Here is a 23,465-nt window from a genome sequence, read left to right on the forward strand (position 1 = left end):
TGCCTTGACACTAACTGGAACAAAGGCATCAAGCAGAAGTTTGGAACGTGACAAGCCAGAAATAATTAATGTTAATGAGTTGCTGGGTTCATACAGTTTTCACTCAGGATCCCCAAGGCCCAATATACTGAAAAAATATTCATAGAAAGACATAGTTTATGAAAATGCTATTAACTACGGGATGTGCCCCAGAAGTCATAGTGCTACACATGAGTATGTAAAGTTACAATGTACTCAGCAGGACAATACAACACTCGATTACTATGTTGTAGCGTGGTTATTCTCCTTTGATAGCCTAACTAACAGGGTATGAGTTAATTCTGTAGTAGGGACAAACTCATTATGTACTCAGCATTAATCACCGTTACAGCTTTTCCTGAAACTATTTTCCTTATAAAACTTCCTTTCAATAGCACAATTTTAGACAGTTTTCTACTAAAAAATAAATTGTTGCTTATCTTGCAGTTGTACAGCTGAGAAATTCTTAGGAAGATACATTAGGAACAAAAATCCTTCTTTAAGATTTGGACTTTTAAACTGCCAAAACATAAGAGACTTCCTTACCAACATTTAGGATACAGTTACTCACTGGAGTAACTTTCCTTCCCTGGAACTGTTTGAGGGGCTGCAAGAGTTGGCAAAAATGATCTCAACAGAAACCTGCCCAAAGGCACCCAGCTCGGGCAGTCCTGGGGGACACCACAGCTGCAGAGGGAAGCACCAGGCAGGCAAGCTCCAGGACAAGAGAAAAAAAGATCAGGCTCACCACTTTTTTCCTTGGGTGGAGCCTGCCTTCCCAGGCTGCTGCCAGGCTGCCTGAGTGGCTTCCTGCAGAGGCCCTGAGCTGTGAGCAGCAAACCCCTACTGCACCCCAAGTCATTTAAGGCATATTACATCACCAAATTTACTACAGCAGCTGGAATTACTGCGCTACATGCCGCCGATGCATACAAACACCAACACCATTAAAGCGGTGCAAAAGCATTTAACCCACTTTAAACTGCCATGCACATATGCCCTTCATTTTGCCTACACACAACCCAAGATCGCTTCCTTTGGTTACTTCTACAGCACATCTAAATCTCTTTCAAAGTTTTAACAAGTAGCCTTTCACTCCATTAAACAACTCATGCCCCTCATAAATTCTTTCCTCCCCTGTATTTTCAAGCTTTTTTTTCCCTTTAGACCTTCACAGGCCACTTCACAGGTTTCCAACCAGAAGAACCATTCTTAGTCTTGCCTTATCCTTGATTTCATTTAGAGATGCTAACCCTTTTCCTGGTTTCTTAGAATTCCCAAATCCCATTCCATCTTCTTAACTATGCCTTGTTCCAGCCTACAGACACACAAATCCTGGACTTTAGCTCCCAAATTAATCCTAGACTTTGGATTGCTTTGAGATCAGGGCAGAAACTGGTCAGCATGCTCCAATATCTTAGAAACAAGAGTACAATAGCATGTTGCATCTTACATTTGAATACAGAATTGTTGAACCAAAGCTATACATTTAGAACCATTTTGTTTTTTATGAATGAAACTGCAATTGTCTTGAATTAACTTAAGAAATAAACCTTTATGAACAGTTTGACAGGAAATAGATCCATACATTTGCAAGGTGGCCATGTGAGGGCCAGATGGATGAGGGAAAAATTTGATATGGGGAATATATGATGGGCATCATTTCCAATTTGAAAAGTGTAAGCGTTCTTAGGAATATTGAAAATTACTCATGGTAACTCAGCAACTGAAGCACTAAATCCTGTAACACCTTCAAGAATGAAGCGTGGCCTGGTTTGTATAGGACTTATGTTCCAATTCTGTTCTTGTATGAAATCCAGTTTGAATTCCAAGGTTTCTAGTACTGGGTTGATTACCCAGATGACCTAAAATTAAAGGTAAAGAAGGTATCTACACTGTAGTGATTATGGTGAGAACATTTCTGAGACATTTCAACTGCAAAATTAAGAAGGTTCTCTAGTACCAGGTCATCTTTTGGAAACTACCAGGGTGGTTAGCAATGCAAAGAACGGATCAAGGACCTTAGAGGTTAACAGCATGCTGCCCAAAAAAGTTAAGTTCCAAGGTGGCTGTCAAGTAGGAGGAAAAAAATAAATTTGCAAGCACTCTTCAAAGTCCCATCACTGCTATGTTAACCATGATAAATGGGTTGCATGGCTAGCTAGCATAGTTGTTCATTTGCAAAAATTTGCTTTTGGGAAAGGGGCTCTACCAATATACACACCAAAATGCTATATAAGAACTTACCATGGATTCTATTATACATTATTAATAATTTGTTCTATTTTCCACTTTGTGAACTCCTGTTTGCAATCAGCATTCTCTGCACTCAGTCTGTACAATGGAAGATACTCCAGCAGTTGGCATTTTTTGTGAAGGTGCTATTGTAATCAATCCTCTTTATATCAGCTCTACCAGAGTAAAAGCCCCTGGAACAAAACTGATAAATTCCTCAGTGACTAATTTCCTAGGTCTTCCTAGAGCACCCACTGAATCTGAAGTTAAATAACATGCAGAGTAGATAAAAATGAAAACAGCAGGTGCCCCAATCAAGTTAATCAAAAAAGCAGCACACGTATTCCCAGTCAATTACTCATAAACAGTGCCTTGTGTAGTTAAAATGTCGGCACAGATGGCGCTCCCTTGTGTATGCTTTGCCTTCCTTGAACCTACACTAGTTCTTTATAGGTGCTCTTCCTGGGTGTAGTTCAGTTCCAGAAGGCTTTAGTGTCCCAAGACGTATTGTGCAAATTTTTTTGCCTTCAGCTCTGCAGATGTTGTGCAGAACAGAAGAGGCTACTATTATACACAAGACATTTATGAGACTGGCATCCAAATAGTTTTGTAGGGAGCATCAGTTTGCTTTCATCCTGTTAAATACATTCTACCACAATCCAAGATCTGGAAGACACTATGGGTACCTATACACATGCTTGGAAGTGGGACAGGGAAGGCATTTTAATTAGAATGGTTCCTGGAAAACTGCTTTAATTAAAACACTACAGCGCCACATGTATTAAGCTCCTACATGTTTAAATATGGCCACAGATGCTTTAACTAAAGCTTATTTGAAAAACTTTAGTTAAAGTGCCCCAGCGGCCATTTTTAAACCCAGAGAGGCTTACACACATGATGCACTAGCTACAGCATTCTAAATAGAACACGGAGTAGACTCATTTAATCACGTGAATTGCATGTATAGGCAGCCTATGACCCCACCATGCTGTGGTAGTTCTGCTCCATAGAAGTACTCATGTATATATGGGATTGCTTAGCAACTGTGCCATTCAGCATGTCTGCTAGCCTGCCTTGCCTTTATGCTTTAAGTTCAGCAACTTCACATATTTTAGAAAGATACCACTGAATATCAATTAGAGTGCATGCCCCATAGTCTAAATCACTGTAACTCAATCAGAAGCAACTCAACTAATGGACTAATCGCTTAGCCAAACAGTACAGATGCTACAGAAGGACCTTGTAGAACCAGAAGAGCCTCAGCTAAAATCCCCTCTCTCTCAAACCCATGAAGCAAAGAAACCATTTCACCATATTCCATGACAATCCCTAGAAAGGGTCCACTCTGAATGGTGCTAGGAAACCAGGGATATACATGCACAAACCCTGTAACAGAAGCAACACTGTGGACACAGCTATACAGGATGTAACATATATATGGATGGCAATGCAATGTGGGGACTGCTAAAGATGGGTTTGCCTAGGCAAGCATTCACTGCACTGCAGAGATAGCAACACTGTTTGATAGGATCGCTCACCCAACTTGAGAGGAGATAAATAATCAAGGTAAGGGAAACAATGAATTCCCACAAAGAAGCAGAGTATGCAATCCCCAGTATCAGATTTTAGCATGAATTTATCTGAATAGATGTGATGGGAAATGGAAAATTCAACTCTCTAAACCAGTGGTCTTCAACCTGTGGTCCACAGACCCCTGGGGATGCGCAGACTATATCTAAGGGGTCTGTGAAAGACGACTGTGATAAATCAAAAGTATGTGAATACCCACACTTACAATTCAAAGGGGTCTGCACCTCTATTTGAATTTTTTTTAGGGATCTGCAAATGAAAAAAAGGTTGAAAACCCTGCTCGAGACAGCTCTCTGGAAACAGATTAGAGAGAGCTGCTGTCAGACTAATGTTTTGGATGGAAAGGAGGTAGAATTTTATAGTTTCTAGACTGTGCTGATGCTTCCTGATTTGAAGACTTTAATTTTGAGTATAATGAAATTTTTCTTGTAACTAGAATATTTTTAAATGAAAATCTTTGTAGGAGAGAATCTCCCTAGGTCTTTTTATAGAAGACTAGGAGACTGGTTCACTTCTGTTTCTCACTGTTAGCTTGTCACATTTTTCCTGTAATAAAGAGACCCCATCAGTCCACAGGGAAACAAGTCATATTTGCTTGGTCATCTGCTAGCCAGGGTCCAAATTAAGCCAATATATTTCTATTCAGTTGGAGATCATGGTTGTGCTGGTACCAGGAAAGAGTCCTGTATCCATAGATGTGGCTACTCCAAATGTCACTGCTGTTAAGATTTTTTCTAACAGACAAGGATCTACTGTGGGTGGAGGCTAAATTCCTTCAGCAGTTTTACAAGCACATAACTGCACAGATTTCAAGTGATATGTATGCTAGGTAGTCCTTAAAGCAGATAAGAAATTTTCAGTTTCTTTTATGACAAAAACACCACATTCATAAAAAAAGTTTCATACAAATTTGAGTTCATTACTTCAGTGATTGACATAAACTCTTTCTTACAGCCCTATATGCAGAATTACAACTGATTACAACCGGAGGTTTTAATCACTCTGTGACCCTAGGATCATTCTATTAATGAAATTATTTAAAGAAAAATAAAATAGCATATAAAGCACAGAGAAATGTTAGATACACTGTAATAACTTCACGCTGTATCCTCCATGTGCATGCCTTTGGTCAAAAATTATATGATAGTTATGTTATAAATAGAGTCAGGCAACAATTTTTTCCTTGAATGCATTTGGGTCCTTTTCCTAACTGAAAATAAAATGTAAAATTAAAAAAATGTAGAGTCCATAGGAACTGAACATATTTACAAAAGGAATCAAAATGTAAGCTGCAAGTTACTGATCACGCATCATTAAACAATTTTCATTCCCTTATCAAAGTAATTAATTTTTCATATCACATTAATGACATTCTTATCATCAGTAACATGCTAATGCAGTTTGAAAACAGAAAATATCACGATTGTTTAGTTTATTCATGTCACTTAAAAAGATAACATGTATTGCTTACATCGGGTGTCAAACCGATCTGGCCCTGCAGGCCGAATGGGGGCATGGGGCCAGCCAGCAGACTAGATGGGGCCTACAGACTGGCCCCATGCTTTGGATCCAATGTGTGTGGATGATTTTGCATGGGCGCCATGTGCAGTGGGTGCCCTGGATGGGCCCGGCATGCTATGTGCAGTGTGCCCTGGTCCTGGCCATCAGTGCAGTATGTAGCATGCCCCAGCCCTACATGCCAGACTGGTGTGTGTGTTATGTACAGGGTTGATCCAGTACATGCCACATATCAGTGTGCTGATTCAGTCCAAGACCCAGAGGCAGCACTACAAGCTGAATGATAAGAGTTCTGCAAGCTGGGTCATGAACACTCTTGGCTTACATTCATTATTTTTGTAGGATACTGATAATCTCCAGAATAAGGGCCAGATCCTATGGAATTATAAGATTTTTCCCTTGTATTTCTTTACTTTTCCTAACTTATTTTCAAGTTGAAAACATATTATTTCTACACCAAAATTTATCTGCACCTAAGAAAACCACATTTTAATATATACCTCAGAGTATATGGACAATGGTACAAAAAAACTGACTGACCAAGTCTTCTGGGTCACTTCAAGACTGATACTCTACTTCACTTTGTTCCTAGCTCATCTCATAACTAATATTTAAATTTATTACACAGCAAACCTTCAGGGTAAAGTCCTTTCTCCACTGAAGTCAAACTGTCATATAATTTAATATTTCATCTCAGTTTCCAATTTATCTGTAAAATATTTAAAAACTGCAGCATTCTGACAATCATGGCTAGGAAAACTTCATGAGATTTCTTAAACCATCTTCTAATTTTACTGAATGCAATCAAAAACATAATATTATTGCAGGTTATAAGAGATTAAGACACATATATTATTAGCAAATTAAATCGTGGCATATTAGATGGTTAATTTCATAAAACTCACTGAAGAAAAATAAGAATGTTGCTTAATTTTCTGAGTTAGGAAAACAGTAAAGACATGTTAAAAAAGCATTAAAAAGCAATTGCTTTCAATACCCTATCTAGATTAGTAAACTATTTAGCAATCCAAGCTTGAGTCTCTACACAAAAGGCAACATGGCTTGACAACTGCTGTTCCAATAAAAAGAAATAAAGAGAAAATGCTTCCTGGACCCAAGCCAACACTGACATATTACTGACAGAACCAAGGGACCACTGACATCACTATTTAAAAAAATATATATAGTTAGCAAAATATAGTTAACATTACAATGGACCCAAGAATATCTGTCATTACTTATCCATATAAACATTGCTATCAAAGTTAATGTAAATAAATGTAAGAAATTACAGGATACTTCAATTACGCACTAAGATGTCAATTTTGTGCAACATAATCCACAGGTGAAGTCCAAATGACTACTCATATTTAAAAACTACTCACCTGCATTTAGATGTGTAGGTTTGGACTGAGATGCTATGAAACACTCTAAGAGGTACAGTACAAAAGCTTGGTGGTGGGGAAACTTGATAAAATGCCAGTTTTGTACCTTTCTGATCCTAGGCTTCTCTGAGGCCCCAAGAATAATTGAAACAGCTCTGGGGGTTGTTTAAATTACAGTAGTCCCAAGCCAAAAGGCTACCAGAAACCTCTGCAATGCTATATCCAGAGGCTGTGCCCCTAAAATGCCTACTGCTTGAAAAAGGACTTCAGCTGTCTGCCACAGTGCCTGCTCAGGATGAACCCTTGGTCAGCCAAATAAAAGGTTTCTAGGACCTCTTTAACCTAGCTCTTGTGCTTTTACATGGCTGGATCCAGGATCTACTAAATGAGGGTATGGCACTCTGCCCCACGGACCATGGGAGGATGGGGGAAGGCATCGTGAGGAGGAAGCTGGGAGCTGGGCAGGACCAGGCGCACAAAGCGGAGAGACCCACCCCCACCAACATCACTGACACTGTCCCTGGCTGCTCTGCACAGTGGGAGAAGGTATGTGGGAGGGGTGGGGGGGGATCAAGCTGTTCCTGTCCTGTATCAGTTGGGATTGTTGGGAGCCAGCCTCAGCCAAGGACATTGGTGGCAGCACACAGTTTCCTCCTTTCAGCCCTGATCCCTGCCTATACCCCCCACCCGCCACCTCCCTTTCTGGCATTCCCTGCTGGCTGGGAGCAGGGGCTGGAAGGAAAATCTGTGTGCTGCCGCTGCTGTCCCCAAATGAACTGTGCCTGCTGTCCCCAAATGAACTGTTCTCTGCAATGTGGGGTTAAAGAGGGTCAGGAGCGCTCTGAGGTTCATGCGGGGGGCGGGGGGGGAAGGAGGGTGGAGTGGGCAGACCGCGGGTGCTGGAAGGAGGAATCTGTGTGCTGCTGCTGCTGCCCCCTGCTGAGACTGGGACTCAGCACAGCCACATCTCACAGCTGCAGCAGCTCTAGAGTGGGGAGAGAAGCACCACTGTACCCCACACTGGATCCATCTCTGTTTACAGACTTCATGTTTAGCCTCTAAGAAGTATAATAGGGATGCTTATCACAAAACAAAACAAACCATTAAAATATAGTGTTAACAATGATGCCAGTGTGGTCAAACATAATAAGAAAAATAACTTATGAGTAGATTGCTTGCCCAGGAACAGGCATAGTGCTGCATTAGCAATATTTGTATTACATAAGAATTTCCTTTTCTATTACTAAATTTCATCATGAATAGTACCAATCCTGATCACTAAGAAAACTGTTGTACAATAAAATAATGTGCTGGAATAGAACAAAACAAATATGGAACCTTCTTATAGTATTTGTGAAAATAATTCTTTATTACAAAAATGTTAAAAAGCTAATTATAATTCTGCTACATGAATTTAATTATCTACCTATTTAAAAAGTGTGAATATCTAATATTAGCATCTGTCATATTGTCTGCATCATTAGTAAAACCAGTTCACCTTAAATTAATAGTCAAGTACATTTAACCAAATAATGTCAATACTGTTGCAAATGTGTTGATAAACTATATTGAAGTATAAAATAAATTTTCAATTTAAATAAATAAACAAATAGACTAAAATTACTATCTAAAAACTTCCTATTCCCAGACTTATTTGGTTAATCTAATTTTAAAGGGTTTTTTAACATTATTTTTTGTAGAATGAGCAGAAAGTTCATTTTAACTTTCACTTGACCTTCCTTCTAGATTTCATTGGGTTTCTTACTCATACGTAGGTTTCTGATGAAGATAGGGTTAAACTTGTCACAAGTATTTTAATAAAATACTGAAGACCTCCTTTAATTTATGGCAGATATATTTTCAAGAAGGAAAATGCTGATGTTATCTTGGTTATAAGCTTGCCACTGAAATGATTTAGATAGGTTTTTTTCCTTCCACACAATATCAGTATAAGGCCTTTCTTTGCAGGCAATGAATTATAGTTGACACTTCAAACCTATTCTATCTGTATCTTCTAGCTCAGAAAAATGAGAAAACATAAATATTTATTCTATATATACAGAAGAGACACAGGACTGATAAAAATGATCCATTATGGGATGATGAATAATTGTTATATGTGTCACTGTTAGAACAGCAAAGGGCATGAAACATTTGCCTTTTTTTTTTTTAATTTGAGGATTCCTAAGGTTATTGAGTAAATAAAAATGCAGTAATTTTATCACACTGGAGTGACATGCATTTAAGCCCAATGATTTTTATGACATTCACTTCAACCATACATAGATGATAGAGTTGTTTGATACAGATTGGGCATGATTTGATAACAATGTCTATTAATAAGAAACTTTACCATGGGCAAAGTGTTTATATAAACCAGCTTTTGCTACTTCAGCTTTTATATGCAATACTTGTCTAGCTTTAGGTTGTTGAGTTAATGAGAGTAGAAACCTATTTGTTTTAGCAAGCAACTTATTCATTTCCCTTAATGTTGTTCTATTCAGAACATAAATGTATAGTGACTATCATGGATTCCAGAGGTACAGAAGCTCTCAAGCAACACTTCCAAATTTAAATAGGGCGTATCTTCCTACAGAAGAATAAAAGGAAGAAAACAAAGTCAAGTACAAGGAAAGCCAAAAAACCCCCCCAAACACCTCAATCAATACTAACATCTTCACACACTCTTTTCCTTCTATTACAGATGGAAACGAAAAGGCATGGTATGCAAGCACTTATATAACATGCAAGAAAAGGTGTAATAAAATTTCAAAGTTTTACATTTACATCTAAAAATAAATAAATAAAAAAGGGGAGGGGGCTTATACTGAGAGTGAAAGTTCCTGGATAGAAGGTTTGTCTTTCTGTTATTTGTTTTAGGTTATTTAGCCCTGACTGAAATTTAAGTACAATTATGATACCAATAAATAAATTAAAAACAAAGAATCAATAACATGGATCTAGTTTTTTATAAGATGACTACATTGAAAGTTTAATATAAAATTACAGACAGTTCATAATTCATGTAATAATCACTTCCTGACTTACTACTTAACAATTTTTCATATGCTATTCAAATTAAATGTTCAATGAAAAGAAAACTAGCATAAATACAAGGCTGCGATTAATCATGCATTATGTGAAAATTCCAAAGTTTGCACTGCTCTGGAAAAATTAATTAGGTTATTTTCTGAATTGACTATATGTTATATTATGCAATGACATACAAAGTATTTCAAAATTCACTGATAAGATACTAAGTAAAATGTATCAATGTTTACCTTTAACAGGAGAAGAAACAGTAATATTTAACATTAACTTTTAGGATACTGTAATTTCTGAGCATTTAGTTTCTCAACTTTAAGATTAAAATCCTAAATGTCTGTATGTAATATCCTACAGTTTTTAAAAAGGAATAATAAAAGGTGCATGTATACAAAAAGACAGAAGGAAACTAAATGGCCTTCCTCTAATCTTCCTTTATTCATGTATGGGAAAGTGTCAAGCTTTGTGTTTGGTTTTATTTTTTTTTTATGTGTGTGCAAATTTGGTTCTTGTAAAGGAAGAAGCGATGGCTTCCAGCATTTATCTTAGCTTTTAGCTGATATGTGCATAAAAACACTTCTCTCTGGATCAGTAGTATTCAGTCTACAGCCCATGGAGCCATGCAGTCCAGTGGTTCTCAACCATTTTTGTACCAGGATCCATTTGTAAACATTGATGGCCAGTCCTGACTCAGTAAATAGTTTAAGTAGAAAAAAGCCCCCTGGCCCTGCTGGAGCCCCTCACTTCCAACCCACAGGCCTCCACTTCCCTAGCCCTGCTGTTACCCATCACTCCTGACCCGCTCTTCTCAGGCCCCAGCCCACCAGTGTGTGGGTGGGTATGTGGGATGGGGGGGTGCGGTGGGGAAGGGGTATGGGGGGGTCATGTGGGCCCCCGGATTTGTTCACCTACAGCAGACATGGAGATGCAGCCTAGCTGGACTGGCATGGGCTGACTCTACAGCCTAGCAGGCGAGACGCAATGCAGGAGGGCAAAGCATAGCAGTGAGACTCATTACTGTCACTACCACTAGGACTCGTGTGCCAGTCACAATGCATGAGTAGCAGACTGGGGTGGGGGAAGGAATAGAGCACCATGGCCTGGCTGTCACTCCCCTCAGGCCACAGAGCTCTACCCTGGAGCTGGAGAGGAGGTGGGGTGGTGGGCAGTGTCTCCACACTGCCTGACTGTCATGTGCATGTGTGTGCACATAGGTGCATGTGGCACCCCATCTGATCACACTCCTTCCACTCTCCTTATCCCCAAGCAGCCCCTTGTAGGCTGGAACTCTTTGGCATCTTTCAGATGTACCAATTAAGTAACAGCTGATTCATGCTCCCAACCAGCAGTTTCCTTCCTTTGTTCTTACCACTTTTAAAGCACCAAAAATGTGTATTTGTCCAGACTCTGAGACAGTAGGAGGGTTATGTAGAAGTTCTCGTACTCTGCCTTGCTCCAAACCTGAGGAAAAGGAGTGAATGGGGACAGTGCTAGGGGAAGAAGGAGACTTTTCTACTCACCCATCTTTCATCAATATTTTTTGGACGTGTTATCAGTGCCTCTGCTGAGACATTTGCTTTCCCAGCAGCAGCATGAAGCTCTTAAAAAATGTCTGGCTATTTTTATTCTGCTGCTGCCTAGCTAAAATATGAGTAACCGAGGCTCTAGGGTTGCCAAAAATCTCTGGAAGACAACACTGAATCAGTTTACTTTGTTCCCATTTGGAAGATTATTTTCCAACCACTAGGAATGCTTTTCAAAGCAAAATCTTAAATTGTCAAGAGACTCATACCTTAATTTCCTCACTCACTAGTGAAAGCTTAGTTTCTCTCCCCTCTTTGTTCCCACCTGCCTTTCATGCCTCTCTCATTGCACATCTAACAAAATTTCTACAGCATTTTACTATCAATCACTTCAACACCCTTATAAAGTGGATATTATCTCTATATTACAGATGAAATGTCAGACAGAAGTGTCAAGTGACTTGATCAAGGGCACAGAAAAAGTCAGAACCAGAGTTGGGTTAGAGAATATAAAACTCATATATGTTTAGTTCCCTGGATGCTTCTTTTTCCTCTCCTCTCTCTCTCTCGCACTGTGTAGCTGCCACTTTCTGTTTAATACAGACTGAAGGAAACTGCTTAACTGAAAATTTCAAGCCGCTGTCTGGCTGACTTGAGCAAGACCTCATCAGGGCCCTTTTTAATGTCAGTGATAGCAACCTTCAATCCCACATATTGGCTTGGATACAAGGCCATGAATGTCCCTGTCCTTATAAACCACCCCTATACTGCCACTACTGGAATACTGTGTTGAGGATCCATAATTCCAGGACTTCAAAAATTGGAGCGGTTTCAGAGAAAGGAAAGGAGAAAGATCAAAGAACTGGCAAATATATCTTCAGGAGCACAATCTTCAGAAGCTTAACCAAGAAAAAGTTAAGTTGTGACTTGCTCTTGTGGAAGTTAAACACCAAGCAATCTCCCACTGTGGAAGATGGTGGTGTGGTGAAGAATGAATTATAAGCTAAAGAGAGACATTCATTCCCACTGCTTGAGATGTGCCCTCAGAACAGTCAGTCACCTTTTGTACTGGAGAGAAAAACCAGAAAGGATTTTTGGTTTGCAGGTTGGGCTGCTCTTATCCAACAAAATCATGAAGTCCAAGATAAGGGGACACATTGACTGGTGACATATCTTGGCAGAATGTTATCTTGATATTCTCCACATTGTATATAGGCCTCTGTGCTGACTTCATTGACTTTAACAGTTTTACCTGATTAAAGACCTGAGAACTGACCCTTAGGTATTTCATTTATTTGAAGATATTAACATTTATTATATTCCTTCAAAGTCTCACTGAAGTCTGCTATGACAATGATGTTTCACATTTTTAAATAGAGTGAAAGATACAGTCACAATACGTAATTACAAGGGAAGCAGAAATGTTGAAAAATTAAATATTTAAGTAAAATCTTAAAGAGAAAACAAAATAGAAAAATATGTATTTAAAAATATTCTGCATCTGAAGTGGACTAAAAAGGGGGGAAACACAGGGAAGTCTAGAAGCGAGTCCTCAGAAGATGTACATATTTTTGCTGCTAAACTTAATTACAATTATGGTTTTCTGAATAATAAAAGGATTTTTCATGACAAAGACGGCTATTCACATAAACAACATACATATCTGCCTAAGTGATGTTATTCTTTTAAAGGATTTTCGTATTATGGATCATTCAGGGCTGGTTAAATAGTTTATTTGAAAGCATCAGCATTTTAAATTCACATAAACAGCCTTGTGATAGTGTAGAGACTGTGTTGCAGTTCAGAGATAATCCTGACACACTTGGGGGGAGAGGAAATCTATATAACGTATATTATTAATGACTACTGACTGACCTCTTCTCGTCTCCACTAACTTAAAAGATGACATTGAAATTTTCAATAATACTTTAGCTCCATTGTTTGACACCTGTACTACAATGATTTAAACGCACTTACAACATATTTGCACTGTATGACATTGAAAATAAAACCAAATCTGTTGAGATTATATATTGTCTATGAAAATGGACCATGGCTCTGATCCCACCATAAAATAGAAAGTCTTTGTCATACTGGGGTATAGTGACAAAGAACTTATGTGATTAAATTTTTTTAATTCAAATATGCCAGATAAGTGAGAAGACCAAAAAACAACATTTAAAAATTAGGCTAAAATATGGACGTTAGCTTTTGAACATAGGCTCCAGATATACCTTTTGCCTGAAAAGGAAGCAAAACATAAACCAGGCCATTTGTTTGAAATCAAAGTGTGTTATAATAGAGAATGTGGCATGGATAGTTGTCTGAAAGGGAAAAAAAAAGAAGAAAATGAAAATTTTTTAATTACATGATAATTTTGACTTTTAAAAAACTGTACACTTATATCAGAATGTCAGGTTGAATATGCTAATAAAACAGAAACAGTAGTATGCAGGAATAGAAAAGTATTTTCTTCTTGCTTGAAGAGTGGTTTTCCTGGTTATTTGTAAACATATTTTGTTTACAAGGCCTATACTTCTGAACAAATCTGGTTTCATATTGTAATTTTACTGGTTTTAGTGGTGTCACTGTGACATACTAAAATGAGTGTATAGATACTTAACTCCTCATTGTTATCTAGAACACATATCATAGTGCATCTTTACATGTGCTCCAGGGGTGGGGGTAAGGGGAGTGCTTTAATTAATTAGAGTGGCTCCGAGAGCTGTGCTCATAAAGATGCCCGCAGCTTCTCGTGTATTCAACATCCAGGCTTCAAAATGGTGGCAGGGGCACTTTAACTTCAACAAGCTTTACTTAAAGTGCCCCCACTACCATTTTGAAGTGCAGAGATGCTGAATACATGAGATGCAGAGGCTGCTGGAGCGAGCTAATTAGCACACTCCAGCAGACTCTATTTAGTCTTATCCACCACGGTGTAATTACAGTGTATTGGAGCAGTATCCCCACATGTCTACAGGCACCCTTTTATCTAAAACCTCAAGGTTTCCATTGTGTTTACTTGGATACAAATAACTATTTTAACAATAGTAGGACAGAGTAAAATGATAGCTCCTATGATTTAACCCAAAATACTCATATACTAAAAAAAAAAAACCCCACATATAAAAAAAAAGAAATAAACATTACCCAGACAAGCAATTAATTGAAAACTGAAACTGCTGAAATGGGTAAAATTACTGATCCAGGAAATGCTCACTTGGCAACATAGCGGGCATATATTAGCACACATCTCCATTTTTCTATTATATATTTTGATTAATTACGTCTGGTAAGAACAGAATGTTTTCAGTGGTGACACTGATGTACAACCAAATCTGCATACATATGGCTGCATGTACGATACATATGTATAAAGACTGATGGAACACGCTCTAAGATGTTCCAGTCATGTGGAATGTTTATTTACTGGATTCTTGCTACAAACTCAGACATTTTCCCCCTACGTATTTGTAGCTACCTCCCTAAACTGAAGTGTAATTCACCTTTTCTCTCCCAAGCTTAGCCAAATACTCCTGCTCCGGAATGCACCAGTGTACTTCAGGGTTTAGGTTCCATCTGTCCCCCCGTTCTCACTCTTCCCAAGAAAAATAAATCTGGAATCAGGCTGTACCGATTGTAAATTTCCTCATGGGGTATCCTTCTCTAGTTAATATATGGAATCAATTTTTAAATATAATTATTTGGTTATAAAAATTACTCTCTTATTTGCTGAACTTCTAGCATGTATTTTTCAAGATCTGCTTTGGGAAGTGAGTCTGAATATCAGTCAATAAAGTCACTCCAGGGATTCTTAGCTTTTAACATTTTTAATTGCTTGTACTTTGGTTATTACACAATAGATACTTTCGTCATCTAAATATAATGTATCTTTGTTAATATCCTTTAAAATATGATTTCAAACCAATGAATGCCGATTTCTATTTGCCTTTAATTTCCTCTCAATAGTAAGTTCATCAGAGTGTGACAATTAATTAACTTAATTAAGCTAACTTAATTATGTTCTTTCATAGGTCAATATGTAGAGCTACTCAGATTAATAGCAGAGCTTGTAAAGTTAATCTTCTTGTATAATGCAAATGATGCCAAGTCATGTATTAAATACCTTCCCAAGTAACGGATGATATAGGACTGAATGTACTCTAAAGAAGGGCAGAGTCTGTGAAAAGGTTAAATAAAGACAAATGTCTTGGATTTGTAAAATTTTTTACACAGAGCTAATTCATTTTTAAACTAATAATGTTCTTTCAAGAGGTTTGGCTCAGTAAGACTATTTACAGCTTAAACATACATAATAAATTACCTTCAAAAGCAACATTGTATGGCAACATTTCTGTAACCATTTCTTCTGACCTTTATGTTTTTGTTATTAAAGAGATTATCTAGAATATAACCATTTTAATAGATTCAGATGAAAATAGGAATGCTTAAATTATTTTCAGGTGATGCATATTCCAAACTACTGTACATTCCAGTTGTGCTTTATGAAAATACTCAATATACAAAATATAATACTCTTATTTTTGTTAATATCTTATTTATTACTTATAAGCATTTTAAAAAATCAAGAAAACAGAAATAACATTTATGCTGTCACTAATATTTAATATAGCTTACAGCTTACTGTCTCTCATGACAATTAAAAATGATTAATGGGAAACAGTAATCAGATTACAAGAAATACTTATATTAAAGAGACAAGGCACTATACTTATTTCTAGACAGGTGAATAACTTGGGTGTTAACTCAGGACACAGTTCATCTGGCCTTGCAACCTGAGATGTACAGCTTGACTACAAGTAACTTTCAGATTAAAACACAGTTTGGTATGAATCATCTGAACTGTCTATATTCTCAGAAGATTATTTCAAATGCATGGCCATCACAGACTGGCTCTCTGTTACAACTGGTCATGAATGAAAAAAGAAAGACTATAACAACAATGTTCCATAGGAAGCTGGTGAACAGAGCACAGAACCAGAGGAAAAGACTCCCACGTTGCTTAGAACTTTTAAAACCAGAGTAGATAAAACACTAGAATTTTTAATGGAAATAATCCTGCATTTCTAGGGAGATAACATACATGATCTAACATGCCTTTCCTTCTCTAAATCCTATAGCTACATATTGTATTTTACTATTCTTACTATGTGGTGTACACTGAAAACACCAATTTTCATAGTCATCATAGATGTTCAAGGCATATTTGTTTCTGTCCCAAAGCCTTAGGTCTTTAAATTTTGACTTAAGGGCAAATCTTCTTTGGCAAATCTTCTTTGGCTGCCAGCACTATAACTTTGTGACAACCAGATCCCCACTTTAATATAACAAAAAGCCACAGTAAACAAACACAGTAGCCAGTTTACTGCAGTACGTAGTATTACAAAAATAACACAACATATATTCTTTAATAATGGTAAAAACAACTCATTCATAGGTCTTTGGAACAGTTTTTTGCACAGGATAGGTTTTACTGGGCCACATGGGATAAAATTAGAATTGTGACTAAGATAACATCAGAAACTGTGAATTGTGCAGGTACAATTTGGCTTGCAAAATTATACTGTTAGTGATGAAAAATAAGAAGGAAAGAACACAACTTGACTTTCAGATCAATTTTCTGGGGAGCTGGCATTTAAAAAAAAAATCACAGACCGAAGAAATTTCATATGAAATCACTGGGAGATCATAGACGGGAGTCTACAATCAACATGGAACTGTACAAATACTTTTCAAAGTAGGGCAGGATCCAAAAAAAGAAAGAGGACAACAAAAATATGATGCAAAAGAAAAACGTGTAGGTGAAGCCTTACTATATGGATAACTGTTTTCAATTAACTTCATCTAGGAAATATCCACAATTTTATAGCTGAAATGTCAACAACAGTCTGCCATAATTCTTCTCTTAGAGGTGTTTAAAGCTGGCAGCTCCAGGAAACAGAAAAAAAATATTGTACTCTCTTTGAAGTTAGAAACATGAAAGCTTTATGTCTCTTCATCAGAGCAAGAGGCATGGCGTTATGTTCACTATTAAGTATTTTCTTGCATCTCCCTGGGTGTGTGAATCATTTTTGACCATCACCATTGTTTATTCTACCCAGCCCTAAATTACCTTCAGATTGGTATATGTTTATCAAGGTAATCTAGTTATTTAATAGTTATGGATGAAGAAAGCACTGGGAGGGCATTGCTATAGTCTTAGTCACAGAATCGTTTTGCTTCAATTTGTTCATGAATATGGTACGTTATACTTTTTTTAAAAGCAAAAGCCCCTGTTCTTTACAATACAGTAAGATTAGAATGGAGACTCTGCTGATTATGTTTATGGGTTTGCCTTGTTAGAAGGCACTTTTAATACACGTTTTTCAGTCTTACTGAATCTCAAAAGAGGCAGGAAGATTTGCAAAACAATGTTTTATTTAAAGAATAAAGAGTGAAGAGTATTGAAAAGCAAAAGAAAATGTCAGCTGCCAATTATGGCCACAAAAATGAAGGGACATTCCCTTTGCTCACATTTGAAATAATACAGAAGGCTCCATTAGTCCTTTTAAAAACTAATGCATTGATTTGAATGCCTAGCAAGATGCTTGCCAATATCCACAATCCTTTTAAGCTGCCCGTAGAGTACTTATGATGAATAGCAGTTGACTTAAGTACAAGACACATTTTTCCCCAAAAAGCAGAACACTATACTACAGCTGATAGAAAAAAGTCTGCACTTTATCCAGATACGCCGCAAGCAGTAAACGCCTAATAATTCAGAAACAGATTAATGGATACCTATTTTAAGCTCTTCTTAGCTCAGTATCTTGATATTTTGCACAGCTTTGGTAGTTTTACCACTGTACTTAGAAAGCAAAACAGAGTTAAAGAATTTTCAAACTTGACTGCTACAATGTCATCATTTATAGTTTACCTAAAGGCTCAAAAACATACTTTTTCATCAGAATTAAAAGTTATGAGCTAATATATATTATTTTTATGCATAAATAAAGAACTTGTAAAACATTCATGCAAGAGGAAAAGCTTGTGGGCCCACACTAGTAAAACATGATTAACTTGATATGAAAAGTTGGTAAAAATAATGTGCATTTCTACCTTACTTTTATTTAAAGAATACAATGTTTAATATGGCTTTTCTGAGATGTGCTGCTGTTATAGACAAAAGTGCCAAAAAGCCCTGCTGAAACATACAAGCTATGTAGGTGATGGGAGAGCTGTGTCAAACTGACGCATGTGCTGTGCCTGTCGCAGCACATGTGCTGTTTCCCCCCCCCACCTCTGTAAGCACCCTGTGCAGGTTATTTCCAAAACAAAACCTTTTTCAACCCTCAGCTACTTCAACAGAATAATTCTTAAAACAAAGCCTAAAAAGAGGCCATATTGCTCCAAAAGACTATTCCCATACAAAATTTTGCCAGTCAAACCACAGCCACTGGACTGTGGGGTAGTCACAATTATTTCTGATAATAGGAAAAGTATTTCCTTACTTTCTTTTCACTCAAAAGCAACTGATCTATAATTGTTAAAATAAAAATAAGAAAACTGTCATGCAGACATGAGGGGAAATTTCACCACATGCGGCTCATGCAGTTCAGTTCCAAGTTCATAGTCAGCAAACATGGGGCATGTTTACACATGGGGTACAAGGGTGCTTCAGCGTGGGGCAGCCTCTTCACTAAAGCACCCTTGTGCCCAGCCTGCCCCGTCAGTGTCTACACGTGTGCTGCAGCGGAGTAAACAATAGGGCTGTGCGAAGCTTTGGTCCCTGATTTGATTTGGTGGAGAGTCAGCCCAATTTGGTGGCCAAATCTCTGAATCTGAATCAAATCAGGAGACCCATTAATCTCTCTGAATCGAATCGGAACTCTCTGAATCAATCTTACTGTGGAGTTAATTAGTCAGCTCTGCACTAAATGTCTTGTGTAGATGTGCCTACATAGCCTAATATGGTGGTGTTCTAATAGAAACTTGTACAATCATCACCCTAGAAAATCCCCATTATAAGAAGAAAAAAATGAGTTTAACGTGGATTTTGAGAGTGACATGGTATACCAGTACAATCATTTATCATTTTGTTTAAATAAGGAATGCATAGTTGCTCAATAAAGTTTCAAATTTCCTTCTATCTTAAAATACGATACAATTATTTTTCTTCACCTGCTGGGTTTCTATAACTCATCTACACTAATCTATAACACTTCCTCCGGTCTTTCATGACCTATGACAACCAGGCAAAAACACCAAATAAAAGATTTTATTCTAATTATGTGTCTAAATCCCGAAACAAAATTCAGAGCTCTCTATACTCCATGTGCAGTAGTCACATAGGTAGAGATGGTCCTATGACATACAGATTATAATCTAATTTGAAACCAGATATTAAACCTGGTATTAACCTCCCTTAAACCAGGTTAAAGAGAGAAGGCTGTGGTGACAGGGAGAGTCCCTCTGATCCTCCCATTCATCTAGGATGAAATTTTCACACACACAGAGAGAAGTGAAAGCTACAAATTTATTTCTTATTATATGCTACTTATATTAGCAAGAACAAAGCCAAACAGAATGACCTACGATGACTGGCCAAAAAACCCACAAATATCATCAACAGAAAAAAAAGTGGCAAACTTCAGACAACTCCCAAGAGCATTACATTTGTATCCATGTATCTTAGATAAAGAAACATCACTGTCAGGGTAAAATTTTAGTTTATGGTCACTAATATGTAGTTATTAGGATATTTCAAAGCATCTTCACTATGAACTGGTCTTCTGTAGCCAAAACTGAAATCTGTTTTCACCACTGATTTCATTCAGACTTCCTTTTAGAATGCTTTGCAGTTTCGAGTCTTTCACTCTACTACCCATTTAACTTCTGCATTCCTTCAGCTTTCATTGTTATATGCATTTCTGAACAATGGCTCTCTCATCAACAACAAATTCACATGGGATACAAATTATGGTATTAACTAGTTATTAGTAAACTAATACAGGTCAATCCAAGTGTTAGCTGGTTTAATTTTACACACAGACCGAGTAAAAGCATAGGGCTGCAGTTTGAAAATTGACTGAAAGGAGAATTTAAGAAGTTAAAACATTGGCCATCCATGTGTAGCTTAACCTAATTCCTCATCATAGTGATTTGCCAATATACTGGTACCATCTATGAATTTGGAAAAATACTATTGGTCCTCTTCTTACAGTGAAGGGTCCTACATCAAATATCCCACGTAAATCCAGACATAGAACTCTCTATTCTTATCTACACTAGTCACCATTTTTGGAGAAAGTGTTATTCCTTCAAAAACTACTTTAACAGACTTTCTTGAGGGCAAATTCTTAGTCATTCAAATTCCCTTCTTTCCAAGAATCTCCTTCTTGCATTCAAGATGTATTGAATTGTTATTAGTACTAATCTGCATTATTTTGTAATATTTTTGACCTGCCTATGGAGAGGACTCTATCCTTTCTCACTAGATATAGAAACAAGATATAGAATCAGAGGAGAGAGGAAATTCTAGAAGTTAATAAAGAATATTTTTAACAGCAAAGAGTTAATATCCTTTTCTATGAATAGAACTGAAATTAGAGGAACTGTCAAAAAGGACTAGATAGGTTTTAATATAATGTCCAATTCAACTAGAAACATTTACTGATAGGTCTGTCATAAAAAGAAAAATATATAAAATTGGCATAAGCCAGGAGAGAGTGAAGTAGAAGTATCAGGGCTATTTCTCAGAAACCAACAATTCCTGTTCTAAGCAGACATTTTGACTCTTGGGGTTGGGGGAGAGGATTGTCCCCTGAAAAGATGCTTCCACAATATGAAAGAGGTTTTGATTTTACAGGTTTCTCTCTCTCCTACGCCCCTGTGAACCAATTAGTCTTTAAGGTACCTCTCTGTCCTACCTTCTGCCTGGCTTCAGACTAACACAGCTAACCACCCCTTAGCTATGAAATAGGTACGTTTCATGGGTTAACAGAATGCATCTTAAGCTTTACTTTGGAATAAACTCATGACCTGAAACTTACTGGATGAAATTGGATGCTGACCTCTTAGCAGTATGGTGGGTTTAGCTCAGTCTTCTTTTATGACATTTTTAACACTTATATTTTTATCATGCAAATACATTCTCATATCAAGAGACAGGAGAAGTATAAATTGTCAGTCATGCAATCATGACATTTTAAAAGAATTCTTCCAACATTTTTTTCTATTATAGGGAAACACAAACAGTGGCATTTGATTAATAATGTAGTAGCTAATACTGAATGGACTTTTAGGAACAGGGAACCAAATTTTTGTCATAGCAATGTGGAATTTGGCCGTATGATTAGACCAGGTAAGTAACTCCTGGTGCTCAAATGAAGGCATCTGCAGTAGCTAGATACATTTAAATTCCGTTTCCTGGTAGCTTTCTTTAAAAATGAGAGGGAAGTTCTTTGAAATCATGGCCAATGTAGTCAAAATCTAAGAATTTTGGCAATAGCCTTACACCAAAAGGCCTAAAACAAAGAAACCCCCCCCCTAAAATAAATAAATAAACACAACTTTCTAATAATTTTAGTTCTATAGGATTTAACTGTTTCACAGCCTGAATAAGCTCTTGTTATGGATGTATTAGAAGGAATGAACACAAATATTTTCTAAGATTACTGGAAATTCCAGCCACTTACTATGAGATTCTCAACTAATGACAGCAGAGCAAACAGCCTTAGCTCTAGGCAGTGATACTTGAGGCCCTAGAAATTGCAACGGGATTGTTGTAGAAGGGCTGGTCTGCACTCTATTTTTAATAAAGCTTTTTTGTAGCTAAAACAAGACCAGGAGTGAAAAATTGCGGCAAATCTAAATTCTCAACAGTTACGTTTGGAATAAAATAGACACAGAAGGTCCTACCTCTTCTGGATGTTTCTGTGCCACCGATACCAGCTCTTCAGAGCTACTTCTTGAGGTAGAGGGTACCACTTTACCTGGGGCCTCTGCTACCACCTCATTTGACGGTTCGGAATCCTGAGGGCAACAGAGACAAATAGACCCCTCAGCAGTGTATTGCAGCGGTACTCCATCAAATAGACTTCGGGGGACCGTGGTATAAGCACAGGCACAACAGCCAAGAACTCCACAGTTCAAAAAAAAAAATTTTTGTCCTGGGCAAGCCACATAACCTCTGTTTCAATTTTTCCACCTTCAAATTGGGGATAACTGCATACTTTCCTCACCGTGGTATTGTGAGAATCAATAAATTTTTACGTAGTATTTGAAAATGTAAAGTACCCTACAAGTGCTAAGTATTATACCTTAGTTTCCAAATTTAGCAAAGGGAAAAGAACTTTCTTCAAATATGAATAAGTAAGGGCACAATGCTGCAACCAGCTGTGAGTGAACAGAGAGGTTTCAAAATCTCCATCTTTGAAGGTTTTTAAGACCCAGCTAGACAAAGCTTTGGCTGGGATGATTTAGTTGGGGCTGGCCCTGCTTTGGGCAGGGGGCTGGACTAGATAACCTCCTGAGGTCCCAGCCAACCCCCATTTTCTATGATTTGATGATTCTAAGATCTGAGACCTGGGGATAATAAGCTCGGTATTACTTTAACGGTTAGACTTCAATAATTATAAGGCAGCAAACAAAATCTGACAGGTATTTCTGCTTAGCAGAGAATGTACATCCAAATGTATTTCCAAATGGTGCATTGGAAAATGACAGAAATGATCTTAGTGCTTTTTTTGTAAAAGTAAAAAAAATAAAATTGGATGGCAGGTTAAATTGCCCTAGTGGTTAATCTTCTGGAGGAAAGTCTACCCAAGGAATAATCATAATTAAAAAAAAATAAAATAGGCCTAGGACTGTAAAGCTTTTCCAGAAATGGAGGGACCTATAAAAGACATCTTTGTATATGAAGTGAAGTAGGATGGGGGTGAGAATGAGGGGGGGGCGGTTCATTTGATGTTGGTTACATGCCTGTTTGTTGTCTGTTCAAGACTTTAGTATTTGTCAGAACCCTGACTTCTAGCTTCCTTTGTAAGAACTGACAGCTAATATTCTCGTCTCACATCTTATTTACGTGACTGCCCTAATATTATCACACATGTTCTTTGTACCTGTTAGTATCATATACTCTCACATCTAG

General features: G+C 37.4%; 1 protein-coding gene across 1 annotated transcript in view; it reads right to left on the reverse strand.

Moving 5' to 3' along the window:
• The window catches only part of PHF14 (PHD finger protein 14), a 289,953-nt gene that overhangs the window by 39,835 nt on the left and 226,653 nt on the right, over positions 1-23,465 (reverse strand). The window contains exon 19 of the mRNA XM_090046914.1: positions 22,235-22,348. Coding sequence (XP_089903040.1) covers positions 22,235-22,348 — 114 coding nt within the window. The remainder of the gene's footprint in view (positions 1-22,234; positions 22,349-23,465) is intronic.

The sequence above is a fragment of the Crocodylus siamensis genome, chromosome 5 (genome assembly GCF_052110815.1).
Source record: "Crocodylus siamensis isolate JL-2025a chromosome 5, ASM5211081v1, whole genome shotgun sequence".
In the NCBI taxonomy this organism is placed as follows: Eukaryota; Metazoa; Chordata; order Crocodylia; family Crocodylidae; genus Crocodylus; species Crocodylus siamensis.